General features: G+C 38.1%; 3 protein-coding genes across 4 annotated transcripts; 2 read left to right on the top strand and 1 right to left on the bottom strand.

Annotated features, from left to right (window-relative positions):
• The first annotated feature begins 409 nt into the window (after window positions 1–409).
• Window positions 410–5,809, top strand: LOC9317849 (calcium-transporting ATPase 4, plasma membrane-type). The gene is made up of 7 exons (XM_002881737.2): window positions 410–851; window positions 2,286–2,340; window positions 2,457–4,390; window positions 4,486–4,641; window positions 4,730–4,901; window positions 4,987–5,285; window positions 5,374–5,809. The coding sequence occupies exons 1-7, from the start codon at window positions 681–683 to the stop codon at window positions 5,677–5,679; spliced, it is 3,093 nt and encodes a 1,030-aa protein (XP_002881783.1). The 5' UTR covers window positions 410–680; the 3' UTR covers window positions 5,680–5,809.
• Window positions 5,810–6,765: 956 nt separating this feature from the next.
• Window positions 6,766–9,387, top strand: LOC9316005 (dentin sialophosphoprotein). The gene is given in 7 exon segments (XM_021028505.1): window positions 6,766–7,264; window positions 7,432–7,504; window positions 7,595–7,666; window positions 7,748–7,935; window positions 8,021–8,224; window positions 8,368–9,232; window positions 9,235–9,387. Coding segments are annotated over 6 exon segments (1,404 nt in total). The 5' UTR covers window positions 6,766–7,264; window positions 7,432–7,467; the 3' UTR covers window positions 9,273–9,387.
• Window positions 9,388–9,493: 106 nt separating this feature from the next.
• Window positions 9,494–12,403, bottom strand: LOC9317848 (glycerol-3-phosphate dehydrogenase [NAD(+)] GPDHC1, cytosolic). 2 transcript variants are annotated; one of them, XM_021028504.1, is made up of 6 exons: window positions 12,074–12,403; window positions 10,901–11,845; window positions 10,580–10,801; window positions 10,256–10,503; window positions 10,024–10,163; window positions 9,494–9,852 (listed from the first exon to the last, which is right to left on the bottom strand). In XM_021028504.1, the coding sequence occupies exons 2-6, from the start codon at window positions 11,553–11,555 to the stop codon at window positions 9,729–9,731; spliced, it is 1,389 nt and encodes a 462-aa protein (XP_020884163.1). In that variant the 5' UTR covers window positions 11,556–11,845; window positions 12,074–12,403; the 3' UTR covers window positions 9,494–9,728. The 2 variants fall into 2 exon arrangements, with proteins under 2 accessions (XP_020884163.1, XP_020884162.1); XM_021028503.1 differs by having other exon boundaries at window positions 10,901–11,563.
• Between the last annotated feature and the right edge of the window lie 1,005 nt (window positions 12,404–13,408).

Below are 13,408 nucleotides of genomic sequence, written 5' to 3'. Positions count from 1 at the left end.
TTTTATATATAATATTATATTTATAATGTTTTATGTTATAAACGTCTAAACCGTCTTAAAAATCGCATAGGCTCCGATTAGGCGTTCTAGGCGCTAGGCACTGGGTCACCGCCCTTTTAGCGCCTAGCGCTTTCTTGAACACTGGTTAAAACTTGTATTTTTTTTTTTATAACAGCTTTTGTTAATGGGCCAAAAATTTTTTTGCTTTAGTCACTCAAATAGTTTGGGCCGGCCCTGTATATAACCAGCCAAAGTATAAATCACTTAACACTAAAAACTTGTTAGTAGAAGTATATTTGTACTTGTATGTGTTTAATTTTTCTCGAAAACATAAATCTGTTATTGTGAATACTGTAGTGCACTCACGTGACATTCATAGATCTTGAGGTTTCGAATTGAAAGACGCAAAAATATATTCCACAAAGCATATTCGTCCGGGTCGGATCATTTGATTTGGTTCCCTTAATTATCCGAATGAGACGAAAATGAATGAAATTTGAAAGAATGGGCCCTATCGGAGCATAAAATCTGATTAATTCGGGTCGGGTTTGGGTAATCCATAAAAAGCAACTCTCAGTCTCTCACACCAATCCGTTGCCCAGTCCTCTCTCTCTCAGCTGCCTTCGCGCCGGCGAAGTTTATCTCTCTCTGAAAACAGAGAGTGAGAGTGAGAGTGAGAAATGTCGAATTTGTTAAGGGACTTCGAGGTCGAGGCTAAGAATCCGTCGCTGGAAGCGCGTCAACGATGGAGGTCCTCCGTCTCTATAGTGAAGAACCGTACTCGTCGTTTCCGTAACATTCGGGATCTCGATAAGCTCGCTGACTACGAGACCAAGAGGCACGAGATCCAGGTTCATATATGTTTGTTTCTATCTCCATTTTTCAATTTTTTGTTGTTGTGAGTATGGTTCTGATTTTGATTTTCTGAACGACGATTGGTTAAATGTGTGATACTTAAAAGTTAAAACCCTTTGAAGGAGGAGTTAATAATAATAATGATTTGACCATTTTAAGCTTTTTTTCTGCCATTGATGATCCGTACAAAAGAACTTTATCAGAAAGGCTTTACTTGTTCTTTTTCATAGTCTAATCCACACTTTTGCACACCAAAGCTTTTATTTTTTGGTTTCCTTTAACATTTTTTTATTCGCTAACTCTTCAAAGAAAATTTGTTTTTAATTCATCAACTTAGATTCTTTTCTCGATGCTATGTGTGTGTAATCAAAAACACATTAAAATTTCGCTAGTGAAAAATTACGGAATTTGCTAAATACAAAACGCAGGGAAGTATGAATCAAGGGTTATCTTAAGGATGAAATTATTATTTTCTTTGGAGCGTTATCTTTTTTGTTCAATTGCGGAAACCAAAGAAAATAATAATTCAACTGGCACCACACATGATGCTGACATCAAAGTTGTGTCGTTGCTTCAGTGTGTCCTCTACTGTGTTTACAAATGGATAATATTCTTGTCGCTACTAGGAAGATGAGCCAATAATCTGAGAGGCCACCAAAAGTCTGACCCTTTTCTTTTTTAGTTTTTTTCTCTTCTTAGCGACTGAATCCAAACACCAAAGGACGAATTTCAGTTTCAAGACTTCTTAGCTTTATGATACCAGTTTTATATTTTCCTTAAATTCAACTTTGACTTATGGTACGAGGACTTCTTGTGTGCAATAATTTAGCTTAAGGAAGTTACACACGCAAACTTTGGCCCGGTGTATTTTCATAAGGTTCTGTAACTGACATCACCATTTATCTCTCCACTTGCACAAACTAAATAAAGAAGCATTTTTGGGATTCTTATTATGGATATGATGAGCTCATGGTCTTTTCTTCTTTTTTCCTTTTTGGTCTCTTCTTTCCGCATTGAAATCGAATCACTTTTCTGTCTTTTTAAATAAAGCAAAATGTTTTATAACCCAACTGTTGAGTAAAAGAAAGTGCAGCTTTGACTTAAATGGTTCTTCAGTGAGGGGAATGATTAGCAGTTAGATGCTATTGTTAATCCTGGCTCTCAAGACATTTTAGCTACATTAGTTTTAGTTGCGTTTTGTAAGATCAGTGATATAATTGACGTTCCAATGGTGTTGCATAACCCTACTGCCTTAAAAAACAAAATGAAAATTAAGCAAGCAATGGATGATGGATCTTTTCAGTAATTTACCCGGTTTATGTTGATTGCACCAAAGAAAACTTTTTGTTTCTTCTTCAATTTCCTCTATGTTCAATGATTCCCATGTTGTGGTGTTTTTCTGTTAGCTCACTTTCTTTACTCATTATCAGGAAAAGATCCGAGTTGCTTTCTATGTTCAAAAGGCAGCTCTTCAATTCATTGATGGTAAGCTATGCAGCTGCATTTTATGAGAGATGTATCATTTACCAAATTGAAGGCGACTAGGTTCCCACTTTCTATGGTTATATGATTTTTTCTTTTCTTGTTGTATTTTTCTCTAGCTGCTGCTAGGCCGGAATACAAGCTCAGTGATGAGGTTAAGCAAGCTGGATTTTCTATTGAAGCAGATGAACTTGCATCTATGGTTCGCAAAAATGACACTAAGAGCCTGGCACACAAAGGTGGAGTTGAAGAAATTGCTAAGAAAATATCTGTATCTCTAGATGAAGGAGTTCGTTCGAGTGAAGTGCCCACCAGGGCAAAGATATTTGGAGAAAATCGTTACACTGAGAAACCAGCCAGATCATTTTTAATGTTTGTGTGGGAAGCGCTCCACGACATAACCCTTATCATCCTTATGGTCTGCGCTGTAGTATCAATAGGTGTGGGTGTTGCCACAGAAGGATTTCCAAAGGGAATGTATGATGGAACAGGGATCTTGCTAAGTATACTCTTGGTGGTCATGGTTACTGCGATCAGTGACTACAAGCAATCTTTGCAGTTCAGAGACTTGGATCGAGAGAAGAAGAAGATTATTGTCCAGGTCACCAGAGATGGGAGCAGACAAGAAATCTCCATTCATGACTTGGTCGTTGGAGATGTAGTTCATCTATCTATTGGGGATCAAGTTCCAGCTGATGGGATTTTTGTATCTGGATACAACTTGGAGATAGACGAGTCAAGCTTATCCGGTGAGAGTGAACCGTCACATGTGAATAAAGAGAAGCCTTTTCTGCTTTCAGGAACAAAAGTACAAAACGGTTCTGCAAAAATGCTGGTGACAACAGTTGGTATGAGGACTGAGTGGGGAAAGTTGATGGAAACGCTGGTTGATGGTGGAGAAGATGAGACTCCTCTGCAAGTGAAGCTCAATGGGGTTGCAACAATAATTGGTAAGATTGGTTTAAGCTTTGCTGTGCTTACATTTGTGGTGTTGTGCATAAGGTTTGTCTTGGAGAAAGCAACGTCTGGTAGCTTCACCAATTGGTCATCTGAAGATGCACTGACGCTACTTGACTACTTTGCAATTTCTGTAACTATCATTGTCGTTGCCGTGCCCGAAGGTTTGCCACTGGCAGTGACCTTAAGTTTGGCATTTGCTATGAAGAAGCTGATGAGTGACAGGGCACTTGTGAGACATCTTGCTGCATGTGAGACTATGGGTTCTTCTACTTGCATCTGCACTGATAAGACAGGAACCTTGACTACTAATCACATGGTGGTCAACAAAGTATGGATCTGTGATAAGGTTCAAGAGAGACAAGAGGGAAGTACAGAAAGCTTTGAGTTGGAATTACCTGAAGAAGTTCAGAGTATTCTTTTGCAGGGCATATTTCAGAACACTGGTTCTGAAGTTGTTAAGGATAAAGATGGAAACACTCAGATCCTAGGATCCCCAACAGAAAGAGCAATACTTGAATTCGGTTTGCTTTTAGGTGGTGATTTTAACACGCAGCGTAAAGAGCATAAGATACTCAAGATTGAGCCGTTCAATTCAGACAAGAAGAAAATGTCTGTTCTCATAACTCTCCCTGGAGGTGGTGCACGGGCCTTCTGCAAAGGGGCATCTGAAATAGTGTTGAAAATGTGCGAGAATGTTGTGGATTCGAATGGAGAATCTGTTCCACTAACTGAAGAACGGATTACAAGTATCTCTGATGTCATAGAGGGTTTTGCCTCAGAGGCTTTGAGGACTCTCTGCTTGGTTTACAAAGATCTGGATGAAGCTCCCAGTGGAGATCTCCCTGATGGAGGCTATACAATGATAGCAGTTGTTGGAATTAAGGATCCAGTACGCCCGGGTGTTAGGGAAGCTGTCCAGACTTGTCAAGCTGCTGGAATCACCGTCCGTATGGTCACTGGAGATAACATAAGCACAGCTAAAGCAATTGCAAAGGAATGTGGTATATATACTGAAGGAGGTTTAGCTATCGAAGGTTCAGAATTCCGGGACTTATCTCCTCACGAAATGAGGGCCATTATTCCCAAAATTCAGGTTCTTTGATATATGGTAGATTGAATGAATTGTTATTGTTCACCTGTCTATCGAAAGTGTTTAAGCATCTCTAAATTCCTTGTTTCTGCCTTCAGGTAATGGCTCGGTCTCTGCCATTGGACAAACATACTTTAGTCAGCAACTTGAGGAAAATTGGAGAGGTAGTTGCAGTGACTGGGGATGGGACAAACGATGCCCCTGCCTTACATGAGGCAGACATTGGACTTGCAATGGGAATAGCTGGCACAGAGGTAAACTCTAATTATTCTGTTATTGGTTTGGTTAATAAAAAAAACTCGAGATTAACATTTCCGTTCTGTGCTAATTCCCGATATGCAGGTTGCGAAAGAGAATGCTGATGTGATCATAATGGACGATAACTTCAAAACAATAGTAAATGTGGCTAGATGGGGACGTGCTGTATATATAAACATTCAGAAGTTTGTTCAGTTCCAGCTAACTGTTAATGTGGTTGCTCTGATCATCAACTTTGTCTCTGCTTGCATCACAGGTACTATGAAAAAAACATTCAAACACCATCTTTCTCCTATTGTTTGGTCATATATAGTCACCATTTCTTTTGGTTTCTTTTCCAGGATCTGCTCCACTCACTGCTGTGCAACTTCTTTGGGTCAACATGATCATGGACACACTTGGTGCATTGGCTCTAGCAACAGAACCTCCCAATGAAGGTTTAATGAAACGTGCACCAATCGCCAGAACGGCCAGCTTCATCACCAAAACCATGTGGAGAAACATCGCCGGTCAAAGCGTTTACCAGTTGATTGTCTTGGGAATTCTCAATTTTGCAGGCAAATCACTTCTCAAACTCGATGGCCCTGACTCCACAGCCGTTCTTAACACGGTCATCTTCAACTCCTTCGTCTTTTGCCAGGTACCTCTCTAAAACAAAAACTAACCCAGCTCGTATATAAAAGATAAGCAACATGATAATCAAAGTGGTTAATGGTATGTAAAAACAGGTATTCAATGAGATCAATAGCCGCGAAATAGAGAAGATAAATGTGTTCACAGGAATGTTCAATAGCTGGGTCTTCACATGGGTAATGACTGTGACCGTAGTGTTTCAAGTGATCATAGTGGAGTTTCTTGGAGCATTTGCAAGCACCGTTCCTTTGAGCTGGCAACATTGGTTACTATCAATCTTGGTAGGATCATTGAGCATGATTGTAGCCGTTATCCTCAAATGCATACCCGTCGAGTCTTCTCACCATCACGATGGCTACGACCTGCTTCCTTCTGGTCCTTCTTCTTCCAACTCTGCCTGATACCGTTACTATGTTCATCTTTTTTTTTTTTTTGTTATCCACAGATATGGAAGTTTTCTATTTTTGCTTATTTGGATACTACTGCAAATTCTTATTTTTATACCACGAATGGAATTTTGTTTTCGGCTCACTCCAAATCCTCCTCCTATACGGTTTTTGTTTTTAACGTTGCTCTTCTTGGGGTAACAATCGAGTTTCATTGCGATCTTAGATAAATAACTTCAGGTACAAGGTTACATGACATTGAGTAGTTAAAATGATGGTAAAAAAAAATAACTTCAGGTACAAGGTTACATGACACTGAGCAATTAAATTTGCATTTTAATTGAATGCTATCTATCAAGAGCTGTGCTAAGAAAGTTAGATTCCATTTTTTTTTTTTTTTTTTTTAGTATTAGAAAATTTAGAGATATGATTTTTTTTAGTATTTTTAGTATTAGAAAATCTAGAGATATGATTTTTTTTTTTAGAGAGAAGATTTGATTAATTGATTCACAGTATGATCAGAACATCTACTTTTCTTCGTATAAATATAACTAATTCGTTTTTGATAAAAGTAATAGCATCTAAAGAGATTTGTGATATACTGATCTGTATAACGTCATTATTTATCCTGGTCGTAGGTGAGTCTATAATGTTGAATTAGAACGCTTACGTAAAGGATAAACATAATAAAACGCGTATTCATTGAATTGTGAAAATAGAATGACATATTATTCTCTGGATGACATGTTAAATCAAATCATATACTAGCATAATAAGATACAAGATTTTCTTCAATCTGACATAAATATACAACATAGCTTTATTTTCTGTATACACACGTATATAAAACGTCGGAAAAAGATTGAAAGAACACCAACTTTGCTTCTCCAATACATATGAAACATTAACCCAAAAAAAAAGAACACCAACTCTGCTTAAAATGCTTTTATAAAAGTAAAATAGTATGCATAATATATAGTTGCACTTTTCGACACTTCCCTTTGTTTATTGAAGTTTAAGAACTTGGTCACGCGTATGAAATCTTTGGAAAAGCAATAACTGTACGGACGTCATTGTCAGACGTCAAGTTCAATAAACAAAAAAGAAGAAGAAGAAAAAGCGAGTTTCCCGGGACCCCTCGGTTTTCAACTTAATTTACGATTGTGCCATATGACTCGTCATTTACTCCTAGCCGTCGGATGAAAAAGCCAGAATCTGAGAGTGTACATGTAACTGGAAAACACAGGAACATATTCGCGTTTGTACAAAGACCATAGTCAAAGAAAAGTCAATAAATCTGACGGTTGAGATTTTCAGTTGGAGGAAAAGTGGTCCCCATGGATTAATAAAACGGCTTATTTTGGTCTCCACGCGCCTCCGTTGGTTTATCCAAATGTAGCATCCCCGTTCACCGTTTAAACCGACCTCTTTCTCTCTCTCTACACTCTACTCTAAATATTGCAGAGTGTGTTGTTCGTCGCTTTCACTGCCAGCCTTTGTTTTCTCTCTCTCACTAAATTCTCTCGCCGACCTTCTTCAAACCCTAGAAAAACGCTTAATTTCTGGAAGATCGATCGACGAAGCTCTCTCTTCTTACCCGGTATGGTTAGAGCCTTGAGTGTTCTTGTGGATTTAGTTTTTTTTTTTTCGTGCATTTTGATTTCGAGGTTTGGAAATAGATTTTACTGTTTTTCCTTTGGTTCTTTAGTGAGAATTGCTTTGGCAATATAGAAAGGTGGGTGAAAGTGTTGGTTTTTTTTTTTACAGGATGAATTTAGCGGTTTATCGTTGTGAGTGACCACCATGGATGATGAAGAAGATCTCTGGGGTCCGCCACGAGGTAATTTTGGTTGGATCAATTATGGTATAATATACTGTTTCTTGTCTTGTGCTGATGATTATGCAAAGTTTGTGTTTTTTTTATTTGTAGTTGTGCAGCAAGACGATACTTTTCGTAAGCAAACCCTGCGTCGTTGTGAATTTTGGTTTGATTGTAGAACAGGTACTGGTTGATTTTGGTTTAAAATTGCTTTGAATTTTGTTTTGATTCTCTTTTGAGAACAATCGTTTGTTGCTTTTTTAGATGTGCTCGAAGAAAATTTCCAGAACGAAAAGTTTTGTGAGCTAGTGTGGAGGATATTGACCGAGAAGAAGAAGAAGCAAGTTGCTGAAATTGCTGAGCTTGAGAGGGTTTCGGTTTCTCTTCAAAATAATGATACGGCTTCCTCTGAGAGTGGTGGTGACTTGCATGAGATAGACTCTTCTGATTCTGTAATATACTTTTAAGTTTTACATTTGGTTTTTGTATTCACAGTTTTTGACTAGGACTAGTAGTAACTTGTTATGTCTTCTACAGGATAAAACTCTCAGTGCTACTCTTCCAGATTCTGATTCAAGTTCTGCTAAATTGCCTCTTTATGACGATGATAACACTTCTAGTATCAGCGATGCTCAAACTATTCAGACCAGAGATTCTAGTAACGACGACACTGAAGAAATTGAGCCTGAAACAAGATTGATTACTCACGACACAGCAGCAAATGATCCACTAACAGTTGAGGTCTGTACCGTTTTCTTCTTTTCTGAGTTCATTGTCATGCATCCGTGGGAATCTTGTATCATGCAACTTTTTGTTTTCTTGTATAAAGAACCAAATGAGCAGCTTGGATGTTCGTAGTAAAATGCTGTGTTTTTCAATGATAGGTTGCTGAAGATGCTGATACCTCTTCTAGCCCTGTGTTAGCAAGCAAGATTGACGAAGCTGAAGAACATTCTTGTTCATCCTTGGTTACTGACCAAGTCTTTGATCCTATTAAACAAGCCCCTGAGAACAAATCTTCATCTGCTATAAGCCGTGAGAATACTGAAGGTTCCACCCTGAGGCCATTGCTTTTGGAGACCCGGAAGGCAAATGCTACAAACGAAGATGGGGACATATTGAAGGATCATCAGCAAAACGATAGCTTGCAAGATATTGTAACTGCTTCTGAACCTTTTACCACAGAGTCTCTCTTAGAAATGTGTGATGAACCGGACAAAGGGAGAGAAATCTCATGTGGTGAGCGAAGCAAAAAATCACAACCTGAAGCTGTGGTGAAGACTGTTGTTAAAGACGAGCTGATCATAAGCTTGCTTACCGAGGCAAGAAAAAAGGCAGAGAGCAAGAATCCTGGGTCAGTCCTAATAAAGAAGAGGCAGAGACAGTCTAACAGCAGCGATAGTAATGGCGTGAACACAAGTTTTATCAGAAACATCAAGCAGAAAGTACAAGGTGGGGCTGCTGAGATTAATATTGATCCAGTTAAAAACTCATCCAGGTCGACACCAAAGATCATCAGGGGTTCAAGTGTTCCTACACAGCATGCAGATTCATTGTTGGATTCGATAGACGGAAAAATCCAGAGAGGTGGACATAATGGAAGTGACTCGGTGATATCATTATCAATTAGTGAGTTGAAGAAGAAGACGGGCAAGGAATTAAGAAGCATAGCGAAGGATCTGAAAGTAACACATTACTATAAGCTCAAGAAAGAAGATCTGCTTCAACGGATAACCAATCAACTAAACCCCAGTTAGCCGATTGTACAAAGCAGAGAATGGAGTCATAACCGATCTCAGTGGTATAGTTAACATTAGGCCTTACACAACAGTCCTTCTCATTTGTTTCTTTCTCTCTATGGTACAACCATTAGCTTGAATAATCATGCGGAGGTTGCTTGGCTTTAGAGTGCAGCGTTTCAAAATAGTCTAAAGTAAAATGCTTATTGAGATAATGAAGTTGATATTTGCTTAGTAACTAAAAATGTGTGTTTTCTTTCTTCAAGTAAAATTGTTTGAGCAAATAAAGCTCTCATTGATCATAAAGAAAATGATACAAGGATTGCATTGACTCAGGTACTAAAGAAAGAATCCATTTCAAGTTATGACAGATTTGAAACTATAATGTTTCAAATTAAAGCTATAATGTTTTAATGTAGCATCTGCAGCTTGCACAAGTAATTTATGTTGTATCTCTTAGTAATCAGATCCAACAAGTTTGGATTGTAAAAGCCATGACTGACTAATCAAGGCTGACCAAGAAGGGAAGGCCTGTAGAATGCATGGCTCTGTGCAATCTCAATACGGTCTCTGGGATCGTTCAATGTTTCATCCCTTAATGCTTGTAGAATAGCTTGCGTTGATTGTTCTCTGCAAAATTGAACAACAGAATTTATTAGAGAATAGAAGAAGCAAGTTTCTAATGATTCAATGTCTCACAAAGTCCCAATGGATTCTTGAAAACTAGAAATCTGACTTCCGATCATGTCACACCAACTCTGACTGACTAAAGTTTAAACTTTCAGATTTCATATAATTTACCTTGTGATGAGTATCTTGTAGAGTGTCTTTAAAATGGGACATGATTCTACCGGGGCTACAAGTTTCTTCTCTTCAGAGGGCAATATACTTAAGCTTGACTGACTAAGCAATTGGTAAAATGCTCCCACAGCAGAAACACCCTATTCAACACCCTATTCAACAAAAATCCCACATCCTCATAAGCAAAACAGATACCAAAAAATTTCAAACTTCTTTCTCAGAGATCGAGTACCTGAATCATTCCCTTTCCGCTTATGCTATCACCCATGTCTCTATTTATCTCCCCCTTTGCCAGCATTTGCCCGTACCACGCATTACGCCCTTTTAATAAGGTCACATAAGTGTCAGCTAGCAAAGGCCCTGCAAGTTTCTCAGGCTCTTCTGCTAGTAAATGAGTTATAAATATCATCTCAGATGTACAATGAGCAAAATACACCGACTTGCTTGTAGCGCTCTCTTTAGTGAGCGCCGCTACCATTCCTGAACAAACAAGAAAGACCAAAGTGTGAAAACCCGAGATTATCACTCAAATCCTTGAGTGCATACAGAAACTTACCAGCTCCAATGGCGTAGACATTCTTGAGACCTCCCATTACTTCATGTGTCACAAGATCACTGTTGTCCCAAACAATGAAATGAGGTTGTCTTAAGAACTTAGCTAGTGGCTTCCTCCATTTAGCAGCTCCGCAGATTCTAGCATTGGCATATTCCTTGTTGTAAATTTCAGCAGCAATGTTCGGTCCACCAAGATACAGGACATTGTCAATCGGCACACCAGCTACCACAAACAATGAAAGTGCAAATCAATTTTAGAAAACTAAGCAAGACTGTGTCAATACAAAGGGATCAAAATCAAGAAGAAGAAGAAGAAGCTTACTTGCTTGATGAATCATCTTTGTTGGAGTTATGATATGTGGAACTGGTTCAAGAGCAGTTTCAATACCCTTTGACAGAGAGATAATAATCGGAACCGTTATTCTCTCTTTCCAATACTTACTAATCTCTTCAAACACTTCACGTGTTTCTGTTGAAGGCAATCCATTAACAACAATATCAGCATCCCACACAGCTTCTTGCAGATTTGTCACAACCTTGAGAGGACAAAGCGGTGTGTCAACCATGTTAAGACAAAACCCGTCTTTCAAAATCTCATCAGCATAGAGCGTCCTATCACCGAGCCTTGCCTCGACATATTTCAGATAAGCGCAGCGTCTTATCAGTCTCCTCAAGATATCTTCCCTTGAATTGATCACTTCAAACAAATGTTCTGCAGTTTCCCTATCAACAGCTCTCCCAGCTCTTCTCCATATCCTGATCTGAAACTTATCCCTAAAACCTCCATAGCTTTCTTGAAGAAGTGCTGCAAAAACACTTCCCCAAGCACCAGCACCAACACTTACAATCCTTAGCGGATCTTTGTCAGATTTCCCCAAAAGACGACGAAATTCGTCAAGTTTCTCCTCCAAATTAAGACCATTATGATGAACAGACCCATTTGATTGCAGGCTTTTGGCCTCAATGCTTCCCACCATTCCTTCTTCTTTTGGTCCACACAAACACAAGAAGTTCAAACAAACCAAAGACAATACTGAACAATGTCTAGAAATGATTTTCTGGTTGTTATGTAAATCCACTACAGATTTATATATGGGTTTGGATCATAGAGAACAAAGAAATCAAGTTGGATTTGAAAAAACAAACAGAGAGACCAACTTGAGCATAACCAACTCCTTGCTCCAAAAAATAACAAGATTTTCTTGGTTCGCTAACTCAGATTTTTCTCACCAAACAAATTTGGGTTGTTTTTGTGTTGTAACTTCTTCTGCCATGTAAGAAAGAGGTAAATCATAAAAATCAGACATTAATGCAAAGATACCAAAAATTCCTTTAAATAGTAATGCTAACATGACACAATGAAGAGAGAAATCAAAGAAATATTATGGAATAAAATAAAGGAAATACAATAAAACTCTGTTAGCTCCGTCTTTGAGTTGTTCATCTACCAAAAGAAGACTGTCCAATAAAATAAAAACACAAGTCAAGAACAAACCTTTCGTGTCGGCAACCATAAAGAAGTAAGATATCAAATCAGCTCATGAGAATTGCCAAATCAAGAAAGTAAAAAACGCATGAGAAAGATTTGGGAATCATCAAAACTTGCATGCAGAAGAAGAGTTAAATTAAATACAGAGCAAAGCTTATTGTGCAAAGGGAGAGGAATGGACAAAAGCATTGATTGGTACAGTTGAGGACATAACCAATTGGTACTATTTAATTTAAATTAGTTATGGGGATATTTAAGGGAAGGTGCCTAACTTCGGATACATTCATTAATGGCACAACAAAATTTACTCCCAACTTTTTTTTGGTAACAGTCTTCCTCGTTTTCTCTATCACCTCCATTTTACTCCCTCCGTTTCGTTTTACTTGTCGTTCTATAGTTAAAATTTTGTTTCATAATAGTTGTCGTTTTAGGTTTTCGATGCAAATGTTTTGTGAAAATTCCAGTTTTATCCCTACTGTTTTAATGTTTCGACCAATGAATTTTTTTATAAAATATATTAATAAAGGGTAAAACAGAAAATTTAATGCTTTTCTTAATTTGTGTGAGAAAACCTTAAACGACAACTAAAACGAAACAGAAGAAGTATTTGGTTTGTGGATGGATTCCCAATCTGAACTACATTTATGGGAAATTGTTTTACCTATACAGGCATTTATTATACACCGAAAAACAAATTAATATTCATTAGGCCTGGGCAATCGGTTTTATCGGTTTGTTCGGTTCGGTTTATTCGGTTTTTCGGGTTTTTCGGTTTTTAAAATTTCTGCCGAATTGAACCGAATAAAAATTCGGTTCGGTTCGGTCGGTACTCGGTTTGTTCGGTTCGGTTATAGGCCAAAAAATCAATTCCGAAATAAACCGAAATTTTTTCCAATTCGGTTAATTCGAACCGAATTAGACCAAAATAAAGATAATGGGCTTTTAATAAACAAAATTTTACGGTTACAAACGAGTAAAATAATGGGCCATGACTAATTACAGAGTTAAGCCCAAATAAAACTAAAACCCAAGTTCAAAAAAAAAAATAGGGTTGATAGACTCGCCGCTACTCTCTTCCTCCGCTGTCACAGTGACGGCGACGAGATGGCGGTGTCATTCAAACAATGCGATCTCTCCGAACCCTCAACGAAAGCTATCATACCATCGTCAAAATCACATGCAGTAAGAATCCAATATCTAAAATTGAGAAAATAGGAAAAGAAAAACAAAATTGAAAATCGATTAGATCTGAAGTTTTACATGCCGTGTGTTTGGTGACAAGGAGGAGCGTAACGGCGACGCCAGCGATAAACGGCCAAAACATTTCGAATCTGAACCACA

This window comes from Arabidopsis lyrata (assembly GCF_000004255.2).
Source record: "Arabidopsis lyrata subsp. lyrata unplaced genomic scaffold ARALYscaffold_4, whole genome shotgun sequence".
In the NCBI taxonomy this organism is placed as follows: Eukaryota; Viridiplantae; Streptophyta; class Magnoliopsida; order Brassicales; family Brassicaceae; genus Arabidopsis; species Arabidopsis lyrata.
The sequence above is the reverse complement of the archived record's forward strand: the minus strand, read 5'-3'. Positions and strand labels throughout refer to the sequence as shown.